Source organism: Balaenoptera physalus (assembly GCF_965194825.1).
Source record: "Balaenoptera physalus genome assembly, chromosome: 19".
Classification (NCBI taxonomy): domain Eukaryota; kingdom Metazoa; phylum Chordata; class Mammalia; order Artiodactyla; family Balaenopteridae; genus Balaenoptera; species Balaenoptera physalus.
The window spans coordinates 1,298,245-1,318,837 of record NC_138900.1 but is presented as its reverse complement, the minus strand read 5'-3'; the positions used below and the strand labels follow the sequence as shown (position 1 = coordinate 1,318,837).

Sequence of the window (20,593 nt, the reverse complement as noted above, 5' to 3'; positions counted from 1 at the left end):
GCATTAATGCCCTGGGGCTTTTCACATCACAAACCGGCAGCGAGGGGAACTACATTACCCAGAAGACTGTGCGGACCAGCCTTGTTCTCCTCTCCAATGAAGGCACCAAATTAGGGCTCTTCCGGATTGTGAAATAACCAGGGGCGGGACTTCCGGCGTCTTTCTGATGGCGGTCGTTTGGCGGCTTTTGCTGCCGTCTGCAGGACCCAAGGCTCTAGGTCACTCGGTGGAGCGGAGCTTAGAGAAACTGGAAGGAGCCCGAGGGGGCGCCGTCCACACTGTCCAGGAGTGAGTGGGTTGCGGAACCCGCTTCCGGGATTTTCGGCCTAGGTCTCCGCCATTATCCCGCGCGTCTCCTGGCACCACCGCGCCCACAGGGTCCTATGTCAACCAACGCGGTGCAGGACCCGGCCCAGGTGACTGTTCCGCCCCCCCGACCCAAATCCGCAAGCCCCCAGGGAGGGTCTCCTGTTCAGGGCACTGGGGTTCAGTCTCCTGCTTCCAGAACTTTAGGTGTGCGTGTGTGGTGGTCCCATTTCTGACAGGCTGTGTGACGCAGTGTGGAGCGTGTTAAAGGCTGTGGGCTTGGCCCGTGCAAAGCCTTGGAGGTGCTCAAGAGCCGGGAGCATTCGGGAGTCCAGGACTTAGGCTGTCACCACATGGACATCAGTCTGCCAGTGACCTCCTCCCCCAGGGCAGGAGGTTCTTTCTGCAGGGACAGGGCATTTAAGGAGGAGTCAACAGTCTGCATCAACTGAGCCAACAGTCAGTATTCTGGGAACCATGGTGGGTTGTGAATAAATCAGGACGACCCTCTGAGTTTTAAAGTATTTCAAAGGCTGCTCAGGGGAGAACAGACTGGGGAGGGGGAGCTGAGGGTGGAGGCAGAGAGACCTGGGACAGCCTAGTGCATTCCACTCCAAAGAGTAAGGTGGCTTCTGGACCAGAGTGGTGCCTATGGAAGTTGCTGACCTGAAACAAACAGGCTGCACGCTATTTCACTTGTAAAGATGGGTCTTTTTGTTTGGTTTTTTTTCCAGAATCATCAGGGAATTGCAATTGGGGTGTGCAACCAAGGTGAGCTAAGACTTTTATACAGATTAAAGAAGGAAGTTACAAGGGCTATAGTCACCAAAGAGTCCACGGCTTTTCATTGGCCAAGTCCTTTCCAGGAAAGAAGAGAGTCTTTCTTCTTCCTTTTGGATACTGTTATTGTCTCAGGTCAGTGAGGGCTCCCCTTCTGGTGTGCCAACTTTAATTGAGGTTTCTGTTTATTAATTTTTTTTTACAAAGGAATTTAAGTAATAAGATTCCCAGTAAACCTTAAAGATAATTGGTAGGATTTCCTGGTGCTGGAAATGTGGCTCCGAGCTAAAGGACAGACTAAAGTACAATAAAGGTTTTCTTTTGGCAGAGCATCTGGGAAGACTTGAGACCAGACTGATGTGAGAAGTCAGTTTTAGGGAGAAATTAAAAGCTGGATTCGGGACATGCTGTTTCTGAGATCCCAAAGTTGAGGTAACAATAGGAGCTGCTGGAATCTGTAATCTGGCAATGGGGGAGGAGGACACTGCCGGACTGATGTCCATGTGGTGACAGCCTAAGTCCTGGACTCCAGCCAAGCCAGGATCTCAAATTTAGGAGGGAAAGTCTTGTCACTTTTCTGTGCAAGGGGACCTCAGATGAAAGTAGAGAGACCTGGGGCTGGAGGGCAGGGCAGAGTGGGTGGGACTTTCTGAGGCTGCCTGAAGATGGCAGGGTCCTGTGGTTCCAGGGCTTTCTGGGGAAGCAAGGGTATAAAGAGTAAGGAGCCTTGCCTGGGATGGAGATGGAGAAGGAGGTGTGACGTGTAGCTTCACTGCTCTGAACACTCAGCCGACTGTCTATTCCTTGTGGAGCCAGAAAAAGGTCAGCCAGGGTGGTGGAGCAGCTCAGGCCCAGTCAAGGGCACACGTGCCTCAGCTCTCCCAGGAAACTACAAGGTTAAAAATGTGTAGATTTAACAAGTTAATCTTGTGTAAACAAGTAATAACTGCTTAAAATGAGAATATATATCTGTGCTATAATAAAATACATATGTTTAGGTTTTGTTTTCGGCTCTTCACCTAGAGCTCTGAACCCCTTGGAATTTCCTGGATTTAGGATTGTTTTTTGTTATTCACAAGTAGCGTCTTTAATCACACAGGAGTTTGACTTAGCGTGGGTCCCCTAGATAACCTCAGGATTGGACTGGTCACCAGGAAAATAAGGTGAATAGAAGGTTAAACTTTCATCCCCACGTGGGACCACCCAAGGATCAGGGGGGAGCTGGAGACTAGGTATAAAAACTGCTGAACAATGAAACTCAAGGTTCCTTCAGATTGGTGAACACATTGAAATGGTGGAAGTGCTGGGAGGGTGGCATGTACTGAAAGGGCCTGGAAACCCCCTGCTGCCCTCCATCCCCCCAACCCTGACCTAGACGTCGCTTCCATTTGACTGTTCCTAAGTTGTATACATTACAGTAAACCAGAAAAAGTAAGAAAAGTGTTTTCCTAACTTCATGGGTCATTTCAGCAAATTATCAAAACCGAGAAGAGGTTCATGGGAAACCCTGAATTTGTAGCCAAGTGGGACAGAAGTACTGGTAGCCTGGGGACCAGGGATCGGAACTGGCTTCTCAAAAGAGGGCAGTTTATGGGCCTGATGCCTTAAACCTGTGGATTCTATCACTAAGTTCAGGTAGTGTAATAATAGGAATGAACTGTAGGGCACCACAGTGGTGTCATAAAATTAGATAATTGGTGGTTGAAAAAAGATACTTTGTCTTAGAAAGCCTTGAAAGACATGTACGAAAAACCTAATTTTAAAAAACATTTATAGAAATCTTAATCCTGTGTTCTGTAATAGCTGAATCTTAGCATGGGAGAGGTAATAATGCATTTGGTATGTACACATTATGAGATAGACATCCTAAGTGTTGCCGTTTATGTGAAGACACTGAGACTCGAAGAGGGTGAGTCTTTTTTTTTTTTTTGCCACGCCCCAAGGCATGTGGGATCTTAGTTCCCCAGCCAGGGATGGCACCTGGGCAACCTGCAGTGGAAGCTTGGAGTCTTAACCACTGGTCTGCCAGGGAAGTCCCAAGGACGTTGAGTCTTTGTCTAAGCCTTTCGAGTTGTCAAGCTATAGCTCTGAAGACTGAGGATCTGAGGTCAGAGGTCAGCCTCAGATGACTCATGTCCAGGAAAAGGAAGGGAAGAAACGGCTCAGCCTTTACATCCTCACCATAATCACCTTTACCTCAGATACTCCCTCTTTTCACAGGTTCCCATGGTAGCAGCAGCATTTATGGTCCCTGGACAGGTAAGTGGAAGAAGCCCCAGTACCTACCCAGACATCATCCCTACCTCTGGTCCTGACACACAGATATAGAAGACAGTGTTGTCCTGCGATTCTGGGTCCTTAGGTCTGGGCCCTGGCATCATCTCAGGCAGAGAACCATTAATCAAAGCCAGAAGTTGTACAGAGGTGTTCCCATGTGTCCAGTGGAGAAGGTCAAGTGGTGACATATCCTTGTGCACAGCCTGGAGATGAGACTGAGAGGGGAGTGTTCAGGGAACTGCAGGACCCATGACGTGGGCTGATAAAGACTGAGGGCATGAGTCATTCCTGGGATGGCAGCCTGAGGAGCTGGGCCTCTCCTGAGGGGGCGGGTCCATGCCACGTTGGCCGCAGAGGAGGGAAGTGATCTGACGCTGGGTCTGAAGAGGCTGCTCTGCCTGCCGAGAGGAGGAAGACTGGGGATGAGGGTGGAGCCGGGGGCCCAGTGGAGGGCACAGTCCTGGTAAATGTCGATTGTGACTGGATCCTGGCAATGGCTCTGTAGCAGGAGAGGAGGTGAGTCTCTCATTCTCGTTTGTGGTAGAGCTGATTTTCTGCTGTACAGGATGAGAGAGAGTAGTCTGACATGACCCCAGGATGTTTGTCTCTACGTGACCGTGGGGACGCCATGTCTGAGATGGGAAGTCAGAAGTAGGAGTAATGGACAGAAGGACTGTCCAGAGTTCCATGTCCCCATGCTGAGTCTGAGATATTGCCGGGGTGTCTTGCCGGAGGTGTCAAGTGGGCCACTGGAAACACACACCTGGAGTTCAGGGAAGGTGTGGTTCAGGATTGAAGATACCCCTGAGCAGGTGGATGGCATGTGGACCAGGTCAGATTCCAGGCCCTCAGGTCATGTGTGAGTGCCATGAAATTTGTAGGGTTGGGAGGGTGTTTTCCGTGGACTGGCTCACCTCCCTGGGCACAGGGACAGGGGTGGCTGTCATCACTAAGATGGATGAGGCAGTGCAGTGACCATGAGTGTGTGGGGGATGGGAGTGACCTCAGGGGAGGTCCTGGTCGTGGCACAGGATTCGAAGGGGTGGATAAGGTATGGATTGAGAGGCAAAGCAGGAATGGAGGTGAGATGACAGGGAGGTAAGGCCTGGGGCATTGTTTCCCCTCCACAGGCTCAGAGTCTTGTGATGACTGCGGTTGGAGCCTGAAGAGAGTGAGACTGGACGACAGACCAGCTGAGGGCAGATAACTGCAGCTGGGACAGGGTCTTGGGCTGGGCTGGGGGGTGGGGGGCTGTGCTTGGAATGAGAGAAGCAGAGAGAGGAAGGGGTGAGTGGTGCAGGGTCAACACGTGGGCCACTGTGGAGGAAGAGGGCTCCAGGCATCTGACCCCACACGAGGTCTGGGTGCTGACGTGGGAACAGGGATCAGGGCCAGGTGGGGGGACAGAAAGCAGTGCTGGGACCACCTGTAGCAGCGGGTCCCACAGAGGCCTGGGGAAGCACCGCGTGCTGGGTGGCACTTGGGGAACACGGTGAGGTGCCGAAGGCCTGTGGCCGAGGTGGTGGCGTGGGGTGGGGTGGGGGTCATGGTCAGGCACGTGAGGGAGTTGTGACCCTGCAGGGCTGGGCAACGGAGAGTGAGGGAGTGTGAGCATGGACTCAGGGCCCTTGTCCCCAGGCTTTACTCCACGGGGCTGAGCACAAGTGACATTGTATGTGGTGTGATCTGTGTGATCTCAGGAGAGTCGACTCTGAGGAGAGTGGCTGGGGGTCTGTGTGGCAGCCCCAGAGCGTCTTGTGAGACTGCTTGTCTCCCTCTCTGTTTTAACTGAATGGCGTAACGCTAGCAGGTTCCTGTAGTATCAGGACCTGGTGTGTCCTCTGAGCTGGGTCACTGGGGTAGACGACCATAACCTGGGGGTCCTGGTTGCAGATGCTGCTGTGAACTCACTTGTCCCCCTCATGACAGGGCCATGTGATCTTTGAGGATGTGGCTGTGTCCTTCTCCCAGGAGGAGTGGGGTCTCCTTAACGATGCTCAGAGACTCCTCTACTGTGACGTGATGCTGGAGAACCTGTCACTTATAGCCTCCCTGGGTAAGGACCCATGTTCACACACCATCGCCCCGTACGGGACTCTGCCCTTCTTTTTGCATGGCTCACTCTGTCCTTCCCAGCCTGGACCTTGGACACTGCTTACTCCCCTGATTTCCTGGCACTTGAGCTGCGTTCCTCCACCCTGTGTGTGTTCAGCCCTGTACCATAGTCCCTGAAGCCTTTCACAGAAGCCTTTCGTCTCCGAGGCTTGAAGCCTGCCCAACTGATGCCACTTAGCTTTGCCACCGCTTGTTGTGTTGACTGTTCAGATATGTGCAAGATCCGTGTCACACGTTCTAACCCTTTTTTTTGCACTGCCTGTGTCAGGAATTACAGACACTTACATGGTCAACATTTGTGGTCAACCCTAGATTATGTTTGCAAGACTCCTTAAGTTTTTTCTAGTGATACATTTTTTTCCTGAAGTCTGTCATTGTTTGGTTCACTCTGGGCCAGTGTCTTTCTCCTAATGGCCCTATTTTCCTCTGAGGACTTTGATCTGGTAGGGTTCATAGTCACCCAGCCTGAGCTGAGGGGTGGAGGCAACCCTGGGTGCCTGACGAGGTGGGGCCCTCTCTAGTCATAGGAAGAGGGTTAATTGCATCCTGAGCCTGGTGAGTAGGAGGTGTAGGAAGGCATGATATCATTGATGAATCCTAATTCTACAGGGAAATGTTTTTTGCTCTCTCCTCTTTCAGGGTCAAGACTTATCATGCTCATACTTCATTTCTTTCTTCCACTTCTCCCCATTTTGACATTTTGCCCACTTTTCATTTCTAATGTGATTTCTGACTCTTGTTTTCCACCTTAGTGTCCTCCACACCTCTCCTTTCCCCCTCTCTGCACTGTTCTCCAATTTTATGTATTTTGTATATTGTATATGCATATCCTTAATGTATCATGAGAGGTACATGTTTACTTACATTGTCTTTGAACACTGATAGTCAGGTGTAATTGCATTTTCCTGGATTGAGACACGCATTCTACAGAGCTGACACTTGTCACCACCAGAAAGTCCTGCTGAAAGCCATTGGCCGAGGAGTGGGTTGTTCTAGCCTCTCCTCCCGGCATGGCGCCACATCCTGGTATCCTGTGTTCTTGCTGGTTTGAGACATTTCCTGTTCTGTAACCATCAGAGGCCTAGTATTGCACAGTATCCCCTTCTACCACTTGACCCTTTCTCCCTTGTTTTAATAACAAACCCATGGGCTTATTCCTACATGTGTCATGCACAGATTTGTAGTGGGCTCCTGTCCCACCAACGTCTCCATACAGTTTATCAGCATTTTTGTGCTTTCAGGGTGTTGGCGTGCAGTAGGTACTGAGGAGGCTGCTTCTGAACAATGTGTTTCTGTAGAGCAAGTGACACAAGACAGGAATCCAAATCCAGACCTATCTATCCTGAAGACTCTTACTTCAGATACAGGTGCCCTGGGAGAGAAAGACGTTTTGTACCTGGCTGAGCACCAAGGAGTGCATCCTGGGCTGAAACCGTCCTCTTCTGGGGCTTGTGGGAAAATGTTCACTTCTCACCTACAACAGCACCAGAAGCAGCCCAGTGGAGAGAAACACCTCAGAAGGGAAGAGAACGGGGCCTTGCTTGTGACGAGCTGCAAAGTGTTTTTACCCAACAATATGTTCGCATGTGGAGAGGTTGAGAAGGCTTTCCTAGGCAGCTTGGGCTTTCCCAAGCACCAGCCCTCCCACGATGGACAGCATCCACGTAGAAGCAGGCAGAGCAGGGAGGTCTCTCACCCTGGGCAAGGGCATTACGAGTGCAGCGAATGTGGCAAAGCCTTCAGTAAGAAGTATAAATTCACTGAGCACCTGAGAGTTCACACTGGAGAAAAACCTTATGGGTGCAGCGACTGCGGGAAGTTCTTCAGACTCAGGGGGGGTCTTTCTCATCATCGGAGAGTTCACACAGGAGAAAAGCCTTTTGATTGCAGTAAATGTGGGAAAGTCTTCATCTACAAATGTAAACTTGTTCAGCACCAAAGAGTCCACACTGGAGAAAGACCCTATGAGTGTAATGAATGTGGGAAAGCCTATGCCCGCAAGGATTCACTTGTCCAGCACCAAAAGGTCCACACTGGAGAGAAACCTCATAAATGCAGTGAATGTGGGAAGCTCTTCCTTTACAGAAATAAACTTCTTGTGCACCAGAGGATCCATACTGGAGAAAAGCCTTTTAAGTGCACCGAATGTGGGAAGTCCTTCAGTTATAAAACCAGTCTTATTATCCACCAGAGAACCCACACTGGAGAAAGGCCTCATATGTGCAGTGAGTGTGGGAAAGCCTATGTCAACAAAAAAAGTCTTATTGTACACCAGAGAATTCACAATGGAGAAAAAGTTTACGGGTGTAAGAAATGTGGGAACTTCTTTATAAGCAGCTTTGCCCTCAATAAACACCAGAATGTTCACACTGCACAAAGGCATTATGAGTGCAGCGAATGTGGGAAAGCTTTCAAGAGGAAAATCAGACTTGCTGAGCACCAGAGAATCCACACTGGAGAAAGACCCTATGAGTGTAATGAATGTGGGAAAGCCTTCAAGCTAAAGAATACACTTGTTAGCCACCGAAATGTCCACGCTAGAGCAAAGCCTTTTCAGTGCAGTGAATGTGGGAAGCCCTACAGTAACAAAACAAGTCTTGTTGTCCACCAGAGAATCCACACTGGAGTAAAGCCTTTTCAGTGCAATGAATGTGGAAAGCCTTACAGTTACAGAACAAGTCTTATTGTCCACCAAAGAATCCACACTGGAGAAAGGCCTTATGAGTGTAGTTCTTTGTATGTAGCTCCAAGCTCATAAAAAAGAGGAAAGTTCACACTGGAGAAATGCTTTCTGGACTTATGTGTTCCTTCACTTGAGTTAATATCTAGCACCACAATTCCTGTGTTGTAGAGTAGGTGAATGTTTAACTTATGTGGAGTCAAACTTTTTAAAGTGATAGTATCCTTTTACAGTCTCGCCAGAAACACCAGAACCCAAGTTCCCATTCTTTCCATTCTTACCAACACTTGGTACGTGCAGGCTTTCTAATTTTTGTGACATCATAGGTGTATAGTGGTATCAAGTGATTTTAATTTGCATTTCCCTAATGACATGATGCTGAGTGGTCTTCCATGTGTTAATTTCCAGCCATATATTGTTACTGAAATTTCTGTTCATTTGATTTGTTGTTCTAATTACTGAGTTTTGACATTTCTTCATGAATTATTGATTAAGGTCCTCTAATGGAAATACTTAGCAACACATTCTTCCAGAATTGGTCTTGTCTTTTCAATCACTTTTCAGAGAAAAAGTTCTTAATTTTAGTGTAGTCTAATTTGTCCATTTATTCTTATACTTTTTCCCTTGTTTCCTCCTGTAACTTTTATGGTTTAGGGTTTTTATTGATGTAAATGAATCATTTTCAATTAATTGTGGAAGTTATTTTTTAAAATATAGATACCCAATTGCTGCAGTGATACTGATTTAAAAGATTATACCTTTTCCCCTGAATTGTTTAGTATCTTCATCGAAGGTCAGTCATTTATGTATATGTTTATTTCTGGAATTTCTATTCTGTTGCATTTATCTACTTTATTTATGCCAGTATTTTCATGTATTAACTAATTTGTTTTTATAGTATGTCTTGAAATCAAGGTTGTATACTCCTTTGACTTTCTTTTTTTTTCAGTCATTATAGCCTTTCTTGGTTCTTTGCCTTTCCATATGAAGTTTAGAATCCACTTTTCAGCTTATACAGCACAAAAAATCCTACTAGGAGTTTCACTGGGATTGAATTTAGTCTTCAATTTATTTTTATTTTTATTTTTATTTTTTGGCTGTTCTGCACAGCTTATGGGATCTTAGTTCCCTGATCAGCAACTGAACCCGGGCCAGGGCAGTGAAAGCGCCGAGTCCTAACCACTGGACCTCCAGGGAATTCTCCTAATCTTCAGTTTAGAAAGAAATACTGAGTGTCCCAATCCATAAACATGATACATCTTCTTTTATGTAGATCTTATTTAATTTTGGATGGAAATGTTTTTAGATTTCCTTTTATAGGTCTTGCATATGTATTTTCTACATCTGATAATATTGTGAATGGGAATTAAAAAAATTTTTTTCTTTGTGAAATGTTCAGTGCTAGTACACTAAGAGAGATATCAAACTACGGATAGAAGCAAGCCTTCTTAATCCTACAACATCTACAAAGAGCTATTAGAAATACTATACCTTGGAACCATTATTAAACTATTGCCATTAGAATAAAAGGACAGCTGCTCATTGTTCTCTTATTCAGTATCATCCTGGAGTTCCAATTTCATTCAATATGAAAAAAAAAAAAAACCCGGCAAAATAATGAATATGTAGCAATTGGAAACGAAGAAAGAAACCACCTAAAATATGTCCTCAGTTTTCATCTTCACTATGAATCCAAATGTGGACACTCATTTTGGTGCCTCAGCCCATCGTAAACTCATAATTTTTTCATCACCCATTCGCTGACCTTCTTACTTCCTTAGGACCCATCACCTTCTATTACACTATGCAACTTAATATCATAGAAGAACTGCTTATTTTATTTTTCTATCAAATACAGAGTAAGTTCCAGTAGGAAAATATGTATTTACATGTTGTGCATTGATACAGTCTGTATTCCTAGAAACATGTCTGAAACACATATGGTACTTTTTTTTTTTGGCCTCACTGCGCGGTATGTGGGGTCTTAGTTCCCGGACCAGGGATCAAATCCTTGCCCCCTGAAATGGAAGCGCAGAGTCTTAACCACTAGAACGCCAGGCAAGTCCCCCATGTGGTACCTACTGACATCTTAAAATACGGAACAAAATGATAATGCACATTTAACATTCATTTGCACAACTGTGGGTATACTTTCTAACTCTCCTCACCCTGCCTTTTCCTTCAGTTTTACTACCATGAATGCTCTGAGTTATAGGAAGAAATTATGTTTTGTGAAAAGCCTTTAAATATACTAAAGAATCCCGAGTAGGCATTTTAGTGGTTTCCTTCTCTCACTTATTAGATGTCAAGTTTTGGGGTTTTTTTCCTCACATTCCAGTGGGATTTTGATTATTTCAAAAACCAGTTTTCACCATCAATTTCTGCCACTCCTCATGGATATCTATCTCATTAAGCACTTTTATTATTATTATTTTTTTAGTTTATTTATTTCTTTTTGGCTGCGTTGGGTCTTCATTGCTGTGGGCGGGTTTTCTCTAGTTGCAGCCAGTGGGGGCTACTCTTCGTTGTGGTGTGTGGGCTTCTCTTTGGGATGGCTTCTCTTGTGGAGCAAGGGCTCTAGGTGCGTGGGCTTCAGTAGTTGTGGCGCATGGGCTTAGTTGCTCCACAGCATGTGGGATCTTCCCAGACCAGGGCTCGAACCCATGTCCCCTGCATTGGCAGGCGGATTCTTAACCACTGCGCCACCAGGGAAGCCCAGGTACTTTTAATAGCTCTGGGTAGTTACATAGTCTCAAATGTTTTTCAGAGTTTGTCTCCTCTCCGTATGCAGACACTGTCAGTGCACTTACATGTGACGTGGTAATCACTTCCAAGGAGCAGATGACATCGTGGGGTTCTAAACCTTTATCTCAGGCTTACGTGTCCCCATTGCACACTCAGATGCTGCCATGGCAGTCCTTGTTACGGGAGCAAATACACATTTGGTAAGTATCTCTTCAGGTATCTGATTCTTAGAAAACATTTATGTCAGGAAACCGGAAATTAACTATTCTTAAAATAAATTTCACTTCCTGAGGTCAGGACAATAAAAAGGGAACCACCTTAAATAGGTTATATATATAGATATAGACAGACATAAGAACAAAGCCATAAAAACAGGAAAGGCATTTGCTGAGGAAACCAGAGGTATGTTGCCCCTCATCAACGTGCATCAGGAGTGCCTGACACTTCCCCTCTCTCTTCAGTTGCATTGTTTTGAAACTTGTTTCACTGGCTTCTCACTAAACACACTGACCATAAACAGGGTTCACTGTAGAGGCTTCAAGATAAGGTAGTGAGTAAGATGAAGAAGATGAGCTCCTACTCTGAGTAGACGCCTAGTGTCTGTGTGGTATCTGCTGATGAGGGGCATGTTGTGTCATGGAGACTTTAATGATGTGTCTCTAAATTTTTATCCTTGGCAGAAGGCTGTTCATTGCATCTTAAGTACTTGGACGTTCTCTTTATCATAGTAATCAACACTCTCTACCCTCCTAGGGCCTTGGCTTCCATTCCTCACCTATAAAAATGGATCCATTCTTCTGTCATCTGTATGTCTATCATCCACCTATATGTCTATCATCTATATATCTATCTCTGTCATCTTTGCCTTATTGTGATTTCATCTCAATGACATGTCCCATTTATAAGATAATTTTCTTAAACAGAAAATAAAAATTTGGACCAGACATCCTCTTAGAAGAATGGAATCACCCTGCACTCAATGAGAACAGGGCATTTAATTTAGACCCTTCCTGTGTCTCTGCAGAACCTCTATGATCAGGGGAAGTTATCAATCATTACTACCTGTGACTCACTGGAGGTCATTAAGAGTGGATTGATCCACAACCTCAGCAATGTCATGGTTGTTAGACTCTCAGATTTATGCACACTCCCAAATTCCCACGGGAAATTCTCCTGGCATATGTTTTTATTTGTCTTCATCTTGTGATTCTTATCAAGATTTCTGGTTCTTTCCTTTGTCCCTTATTTTGCTTCATTTTCTAGTTTTGTAACCTATTTTCATCACACTGGTGATATTTTTTACTTCAACCTTAAATAGTATTATAAAAATAATGTTTACTATGAATATTTTGAATGAACCCACTGGTGTATAAAGTTAAACTGAATAATGACATTGATACACTACACTCCTCCTCCCTTACAAAGTCCGCATCCCAGAGAAGGAACACTTCACAATTGGTGAGGATCTCTCCAGACAGAAATGACAACTTCATACAAATATTCGATAAGATCTTGGAGAACACCCCCTAACCACTGGACCACCAGGGATTTCCCTCCCTTGGATTTTTTAATTGAAATATTTATTGTGAAAATCAGTGATTCACATGCAAGGGTAAGAATGCAGAGACGGAGTTCCCTGGTGGTCTAATGGTTAGGATTTGGCACTTTCACTGCCGTGACCCAGGTTCAATCCCGGGTTGGGGAACTGAGATCCTGCACACATTGTGGCACAGAAAGGAGAGGACAAAGGAAAGGAAAGGGAAGCAAAGGGAAAGGGAAGGTAAGGAATCAGGTTTACAGCTGTTGTCCAGGGGTTCCATTCTCAGCAGAGGAGTCAGGTAATGCCCTTCAGTCAGCCCTACATCTCCTCTTCCCTGTACTGCAAAAAGTGAAATCTTTTTTTGGCAAGGCTGAAAGGGCCTTAAATATTGTATGGGAGACCCTTTTTATGTTCCAGAAATGGTTTAGGAAATCTGGAAGGAACTCGAATTAAGAAACTAGACACTCACAGGTCTGTACAATTAATGGGCACCATTCTAACTGCTATATATAAGTTTGCCTCCAGCAGGTTAATATTTCCCACAAATGTTCCCCTGCAACTCTTTTGTCCTGGAGATTGGGTCCTACTGAAATACTGGAAAACTAAGCATCCAGAAGACCAGTCCATATTTGCTGGGCCAGACCTTATAAGGAACAACACAGGGAACAGAAACCACGCTGTTAAAGAAAACCATGACCAATATCATCCAAATCCTGGCTGATTCCAGATCCCCAATACTGACTTCTCTGAATGGGCAGTGAACCCCAACAGATCTTAAGTTGCTTTCAGAAGGAAGTTACGAGAAAGAAATTAAGGTGAGGGACTTCCCTGGTGGTCCAGTGGTTAAGAATCTGCCTTCCAATGCAAGGGACGTGGGTTCGATCCCTGGTCGGGGAACTAAGATCCCACATGCCATGGGCCAACTAAGCCTGCGCACTCTAGAGCCCGTTTGCAATAACTAGAGAGCCCGTGTGCTGCAACTGCTGAGCCCACGCACCACAATGAAAGATCCCGCATGCTGCAACTAAGACCCAACACAGCCAAATAGATAAAATAAATAAATAAAATATTTTTAAAAAAAGAAATTAAGGTGAATGGTACCAAAGCTCTTGTTCAGTCAATAGGATTGTCTGCTGGCTTTATAGTACTGTTAACCTAACTGCATGCCTGACATTTATGACTGAGGAACTCTAATATTTGTGGGGATATCTATGCTCCTAGTGGGATGGCTAGAGTGGTGACTTTGGCAAAGTATAATTCTTCAGAAGGTAATGCTCCAAGGCCAAGCAACAAATAATTAGCTCACTAGATCACCAAAATGAGTGTCCTTTTCTTTTGCTATGTTTCCTCTGTGATTTTATCCTTCCAGGTTTGGAAGAATAATTAGGATTTCTCAAACATTGGGAAAAACAGGCAATCTTTCTAGATGTTGGCTATGTCATCTAAATCCTTTTTCTGTACATAATCATGCTGACCCCTTGGTTGTGCCTGTCATCAGTTTTTTGGCCATCCTGAACTTCACTATGATTATGATTTAAAAAAACAAACAAACTTCAGATGTACTATGGGAAAAAGTTGACTCGTTAGCCAAAGTAGTCCTAGATAATCGTATAGCTCTAGATTATATACTAGCTGAACAGGGTGAAGTTTGTGTTATTGCTAATACCTCTTGTCATGTATACATTAATGCCTCAGCTGAAGTGGAAACTCATATAGACAAAATCAGGCAACAGACTACCGGCTACAGCAAATATCCCAGAAGTACTGGGTCCAAACTGGTTTCCAGGACTATTTTCCTGGATCCAATCTCTTAGGAAATATGTGCTCATGGATCCCATCAGGAATAAGGTCTATATTAGAGGAATTACTTAGCTAGGTGGTGTTGTTTTATGCTTGCTAGGATTTATATTCTTTCTTGTCAAAACTCTATACTTGCTGTTTGTTTCATATGTTTAAACCCAAAACCCCAACCCATATGAACATAAAGGCTCAGAACCAAAGCCTTGGCCTCATCTAGGGAATCATGAGTATTTGCAATCAAATAAGAAACAGTTTCATTCCTCAAACCCATATCAGGCCCATGCCTCTCTTCTGCAGGAAGTAGCCAGAGTGGTCATTGCCCCTTTTCACTTAAGACTGAGGAATGATCAAAAGATGGGGGGTGGGGGTGGTGTGATGAATTGGGTGATTGGGATTGACATGTATACACTGATGTGTATAAAGTTGATGACTAATAAGAACCTGCTGTATAAAAAAATAATATTCAAAAAAAAAAAAAGATGGGGGATTGAAACTGTGCCCTATAGGGTTAAAAAACCCATCCTGAAACCGTGCCCCATAGGGTTAACAGAAATTGGTGACTAATAGAAATTCTTGAACTTGTCTGACACAACAGAAGATAACAGAGCAGCTAGTTAAAAACACCTTGGCTTGTAACACAACAAAAGTGGCTGAAAATAGATGAAACCAATGTGGCCAATCCGAGTATGCACAGAATAGACTTGGTTGTTTGATACGTGACCTTCAACTTTATGGCCCCAAATTCCCCCAAACGTTTCATACCAACTCCTCCTGAATTTGCACGTGTCCCTGAAAGCATGTAGCTCCATTGTGCCTGCACAGAACAATGATTATTTCACCTTTTCCTGCCTCCAATCACCTTCCCTATACCACTGACCACACTACACTCTTCACCCATAAATGGCCCAAGTTCCCCATCTCCTGAAAGGTGTATTTGGTATTTTTTCTCCAGTCTCCTCACTTGGCTGCCTTGTACAAATAAAAATAAGCCCTTTCTCTGCTGCAAACCTCCACATCTCAGTATTTGGCTTGCTGCACATTGGGCAAACGAACCTGGTTTGGTAACATGTTTTTCTTCACATAAAATTTGTTTCTATAAATGCAAAATAAACGAGACTTAATTTTCTCTGAATGAGAATGAATGTTAACTTTTTACAACTGAGAGAAATTTAGAAACATACTAGACTTTGGCTAACAATACATGCCCCTCCCCCCCTTTGCAAAACACATAGGAACACCACCAAAAGCACTTACGCATAGCAGCAGCTATCATTCTCAAACTCAGCATCTGGGAACCCATCTTCCCTGTCTTACTGCTCATCACATGCTTGTAGCAAGAAGTCTTTAGAGTGAAACCTGTGAGGTTCAGTGTGCTTACTAGGGGTAAGTGAGAGATGTTTTCATAGAGGGCTGGTAACAGGAGGAGAAAGGAAAATCTCCAGCAGCCCTGAAGCAGGTGGACAAGTGTGGTGATAGCCTCTGGTTCCCTTAACAAATGTCTTTCCTTTCCTGTTTTTGTCTGTTTGTCTGCTATCTGTCTCTAAATTTTTTTATATTTCAACCTCAGAAAGCCTTATTATTTTTAAAAATGCTTATTTATTTATTTCTGGCTGCATCAGGTCTTTGTTGTTGCGCACAGGCTTTCTCTAGTTGCGGCGAGCAGGGGCTACTCTTTGTTGCAGTGCACAGGATTCTCATTGCAGTGGCTTCTCTTGTTGCCAAGCACGGGCTCTAGGCATGCGGGCTTCAGTAGTTGTGGCTCATAGGCTCTAGAGCACAGGCTCAATAGTCGTGGTGCATGGGCTTAGTTGCTCCATGTTATGTGGGATCTACTCATTGTGGTGGCTTCTCTTGTTGCAGAGCACGGGCTCTAGGCACGTGGACTCAGTAGTTGTGGCTTGAGGGCTCTAGAGTGCAGGCTCAGTAGTTGTGGCACACGGGCTTAGTTGCTCCACGGCACGTGGGATCTTCCCAGACCAGGGATTAAACCCATTTCCCCTGCATTGACAGGTGGATTCTCGACCACTGTGCCACCAAGGGAAGTCCCGCCTAATTATTTTAAGAAAATAATCTTCATAGATTTCCTGAAATACATTCCTTAAGAGAATGTGAAACCTATCTGGAGGAAAAAAAAAAAAAAAAGCTACTAACCCAATTGTTGTTTGCTGTGAGAACAGTGGCTGCAGGTGTGGAAAAGGGGGATTCTGAACCCTGGGTAAAGGTTTTGAAATGCCATGATCTCATCTTTTTGGTGGAAGGTGATTAATCACTTCATCTGTAATTGCAGTAATAGTGTCTGCAAAGGGATTTGAGATCATTTCTGGAAAACATTTGTGAGTTATGCAACCACTGAAAGCTATTAAAAGCGATTAATAAAGATATCTAACAGGAGAGCAGAACAGATAGGGAAGAAATTACTTTGGAAATAAACAAAAATCCTAATGGAAAAGGAGCAGAAGACACTGAAATCTAATAGTTGAGAGAAGAAAGAAAAAAACTGAGCACATCCTATCCATCTTTCTTAGTCAATTCAGCGTTTGAATCCAAAATATGACTTCTTTCCATTCTTGAGAACCCTTGAAGGTATTGAAACTGATTGGGTGAGACGGGAATGAGCAGTGTTGGAAAAAATAGCAAACAATGTTACAAATGAACAGGAACTTCCGTTTTTCATGTTTGTTCAGTGCTTCAACATATATTCATTGTGTACCTTGTCAGGCACATTCCTAGATATATATGAGTGCACAGAACATAATAAGTAAAAAAATGCTTCCTCATGGAAATTGCATTCTGGTTAAGGGAAACACACAACAAGCAATGTGCTAAGTTGTTAAATTACGTAGTATCTTAGACAGTAATAATAGGTCTTAGGGAAAGAGAAAAGAAGAACCACACAGAGGTGAAGAAAAGTATAGGGAGTAGGGAAGCATTACAATAGTAAATTGGGTCTCCATAGTAGGAGTCAGGTGTAGATGAAATTTGAGGAAATAATTAAGGTGGTTAGTGATAAAGTCTTTATTTATTCCTTCACAAACGTTATATATTTATTTTCTTGCTTTATTTCACTAGAGAGAAACACCAATGTAACATTGAATAAAAGTGCATAGAGGAGTTCACAATGTGCGGGGAAGTATTTTATAAGGCACAAAGAGGCATGACATTTGCAATCGCACTTTTGTAGAAGCATTTTATAAGATAAAAGAAGATCCCTTCTGTATTAGTTTGATCTCCCTCTCCTCTCCATCTCTCTCTCCTCACACATACACCAATTAAAAAAACAAAAACAAAAACAAAAACAGAACAAAACAAAACAAAACAAAACACTGGAAAAAGTATTTTGAACTGAATAGAAAAAAACAACAGAAGAAAATTTGTGAGAGGTTTCTTTTTTGTTGCATTCATTCATTATTTTTTTATGTTTATATTAGGTTCAGGTGTATAACACTGATTCATTATTTTTGTGCATTGTGAAATGATCACCTCAATAAGACCAGTTACTATGTTTGAGCACTGGTTACAATATTATTGACTATATTTCCTATGTGCAAATTACATCCTCATGACATTCATTTTATATCTGGAAGTTTCTACCTTGTAAATTGCTTCACCTATTTTGTCCACTCCCTCAGCCCCCTCCCCTCTGGTAACCACGAGTTTGTTCTCTGTATCTATGAGTCTGTTTCTGTTTTGTTTGTTCATTTTTGTTTTTTAGATCCAACATAGAGGTAAAATCATACAGTATTTCTTTCTCTGACTTATTTCACTTAACATAACACCCTCCAGGTCCATCCATGTTGTCACAAATGGCACGATTTCTTATTTTTTATGGCTGAGTGATATTCCATTGTGTGTGTTATACATATATACACACACACACATACATACCACATCTTTATCCATTCATCTATTGATAAACTTAGGTTCTGTCCATATCTTGGCTATTGTAAACAATGCTGCAATGAACATAGGGGTACATATGTCTTTTCAAATTAGTGTTTTTGTTTTCTTCAAATACTCTGAAGTGTAACTGTTCAACCATTGATAGTTCTATTTTTAGTTTTTTGAGGAACCTCCATACTGTTTTCCACAGTGGCTGGGCCAATTTACATCCCCACCAACAGTGTTTGAGGGTTCCCTTTTCTCCACATTCTGGTCAACACTTGTTTCCTTGTTAAAAAATTTATTTTATTTTTTATTTTTGGCTGCGTTGGGTCTTTATTGTTGCATGTGGGCTTTCTCTAGTTGTGGTGAGCGGGGGCTACTCTTTGTTGCCGTGTGTGGGCTTCTCATTGCAGTGGCTTCTCTTGTTGTGGAGCATGGGCTCTAGGCACATGGGCTTCAGTAGTTGTGGCTCACAGGCTCTAGAGCACAGGCTCAGTAGTTGTGGCACATGGGCTTACTTGCTCCGTGGCACGTGGGATCTTCCCAAACCAGGGCTTAAACCCGTGTCCCCTGCATTGGCAGGCAGATTCTTAACCACTGCACCACTAGGAAGTCCTGTTTTTTCTTTTTGATAAGCCATTCTGACATGCGTGAGGTGGTATCTCATTGTGGTTTTGATTTGCATTTCTATCATGATTAATGAAGTTGAGCACCTTTTCATGTGCCTGTCGGCCATCTGTATGTCTTCTTCGGAAAAATGTCTATTCTGCTCCTTAGCCGTTAAAAAAAAAAATTTTTTTTTTAATATAGAGTTGTATGAGTTCTGTATATATTTTGGATTAACAACCCCTTATTGGATATATCATTTGCAAATATCTTCCCCCATTCAGCAGGCTGCCTTTTCATTTTGTTGGTGGTTTCCTTTGCTGTGCAAAAGCTATTTAGTTTAATGTCATCCCACTTATTTATTTTTGCTTCTGTTGCCATTGCCTGAGGAGACACATCCAAAAAAATATTGCTAAGACTGATGTCAAAGAGGTTACTGCCTATGTTTTCTTCTAAAGAGTTTTATGGTTTTGGGGTCTTAAATTTAAGTCCTTAATCCATTTTGAGTTTATTTTTGTATATGGTGTAAGTGGTCTAGTTTTATTCTTTTTTTAAAAATAAATTTAGTTATGTATTTATTTATTTATTTATTTTTGGCTGCATTGGGTTTTCATTGCTGCACACGGGCTGTCTTTAGTTGCATCAAGTGGGGGCTACTCTTCGTTGCGGTGCGCAGGCTTCTCATTGTGGTGGCTTCTCTTGTTGCGGAGCACAGGCTCTAGGCACACAGGCTTCAGTGGTTGTGGCACGTGGGCTCAGTAGTTGTGGCTCGTAGGCTCTAGAGCACAGACTCTGTAGTTGTGGTGCACGGGCTTAGTTGCTCCACGGCATGTGGGATCTTCCCAGACCAGGGCTCGAACTTGTGTCCCCTGCATTGGCAGGCAGATTCTTAACCACTGTGCCACCAGGGAAGCCCCCTAGTTTTATTCTTTCACGTGTAGCTACCTAGTTTTCCCAACACCATTTATTGAGGCAACTGTCCTTTCCCAATTGTATACTCTTGCCTCCTTTGTCATAGATAAATTGACCATATGACTGTGGGCTTACTTCTGGACTTTTTACTCTGTTCCATTGATCTATGTGTCTGGTTTTGTGACAGGACCATACTGTTTTGATTATGATAGCTTTGTAGTATGGTTTCAAGTCTGGGTGCATGATACCTCCAGCTTTGCTCTTCTGTCTCAAGACTGCTTTGGCTATTTGGGGTCTTTTGTAGTTCCATACAAATTTTAGAAATATTTATTCTAGTTCTGGTGAAAAATGTCATTGGTATTTTTTTTTTTTTTTTTATAAATTTATTTTATTTATTTATTTTTGGCTGCGTTGGGTCTTCATTGCTGCGCATGGCCCCCCTCCAGCTGCGGCAATCGGGGGCTACTCTTCGTCACGGTGCGCGGGCCTCTCATTGTGGTGGCTTCTTCTGTTGCGGAGCTTGGGCTCTAGGTGTGTGGGCTTCAGCAGTTGTGGCACATGGGCTCAGCAGTTGTGGCTCGCGGGCTCTAGAGCACAGGCTCAGTAGTTGTGGCGCATGGGCCCAGCCGCTCCACAGCATGTGGGATCTTCCCGGACCAGGGCCCGAACCCGTGTCCCCTGCATTGGCAGGCGGACCCCCAACCACTGCGCCACCAGGGAAGCCCGTCATTGGTATTTTGATAGAGATTGCACTGAGTCTGTAGATTGCTTTGGGTAGTATGTATATTTTCATGATATTGATTATTCCAATCCATGAGCATGGTATATCTTCCCATTTGTTTGTATCATCTTCAATTTCTTTCCTCAGTGTCTTATAGTTTTTAAACTGCAAGTCTTTCACCTCCTTGGTTAAATTTATTACTAGATATTTTATTCTTTTTGATGCAACT

The 20,593-nt window shown here is 43.8% G+C and overlaps 2 protein-coding genes and 1 pseudogene across 6 annotated transcripts in view; 2 read left to right on the top strand and 1 right to left on the bottom strand.

Annotated features, from left to right (window-relative positions):
- LOC309648147 (zinc finger protein 550-like) overlaps positions 1-20,593 on the bottom strand; it is a 142,108-nt gene that overhangs the window by 79,622 nt on the left and 41,893 nt on the right. The window contains exon 8 of the transcript XR_014256493.1: positions 11,058-11,076. The gene's annotated coding sequence lies outside the window, so the exon portion shown is untranslated. Of the gene's footprint in view, positions 11,077-20,593 lie in introns of the transcript that reaches the window.
- LOC309648153 (uncharacterized protein) lies at positions 287-9,718 on the top strand. 4 transcript variants are annotated; one of them, XM_082436455.1, is made up of 6 exons: positions 289-416; positions 1,041-1,077; positions 3,307-3,345; positions 4,494-4,534; positions 5,293-5,419; positions 6,720-9,718. In XM_082436455.1, the coding sequence occupies exons 1-6, from the start codon at positions 384-386 to the stop codon at positions 8,234-8,236; spliced, it is 1,794 nt and encodes a 597-aa protein (XP_082292581.1). In that variant the 5' UTR covers positions 289-383; the 3' UTR covers positions 8,237-9,718. The 4 variants fall into 4 exon arrangements, with proteins under 4 accessions (XP_082292582.1, XP_082292581.1, XP_082292580.1 ...); XM_082436454.1 differs by having other exon boundaries at positions 1,041-1,221; XM_082436456.1 differs by lacking the exons at positions 1,041-1,077; positions 4,494-4,534 and having other exon boundaries at positions 287-416.
- LOC309648183 (mitochondrial import inner membrane translocase subunit Tim8 A pseudogene) overlaps positions 11,015-20,593 on the top strand; it is a 29,344-nt pseudogene continuing 19,765 nt past the window's right edge. Inside the window, exon 1 of the transcript XR_014268669.1 lies at positions 11,015-11,103. The product of XR_014268669.1 is annotated as a mitochondrial import inner membrane translocase subunit Tim8 A pseudogene (transcript). The remainder of the gene's footprint in view (positions 11,104-20,593) is intronic.

What these genes read in the sequence shown, in the direction of transcription:
- LOC309648153 (XM_082436454.1), top strand. Translation starts at nt 384, where the DNA reads ATGTCAACCAACGCGGTGCAGGACCCGGCCCAG. An exon ending in CATTTATGGTCCCTGGACAG is followed by an intron (nt 3,346 to 4,493) that starts GTAAGTGGAAGA and finishes TCCCCTCCACAG; the next exon opens with GCTCAGAGTCTTGTGATGAC. An exon ending in GCGGTTGGAGCCTGAAGAGA is followed by an intron (nt 4,535 to 5,292) that starts GTGAGACTGGAC and finishes CCCTCATGACAG; the next exon opens with GGCCATGTGATCTTTGAGGA.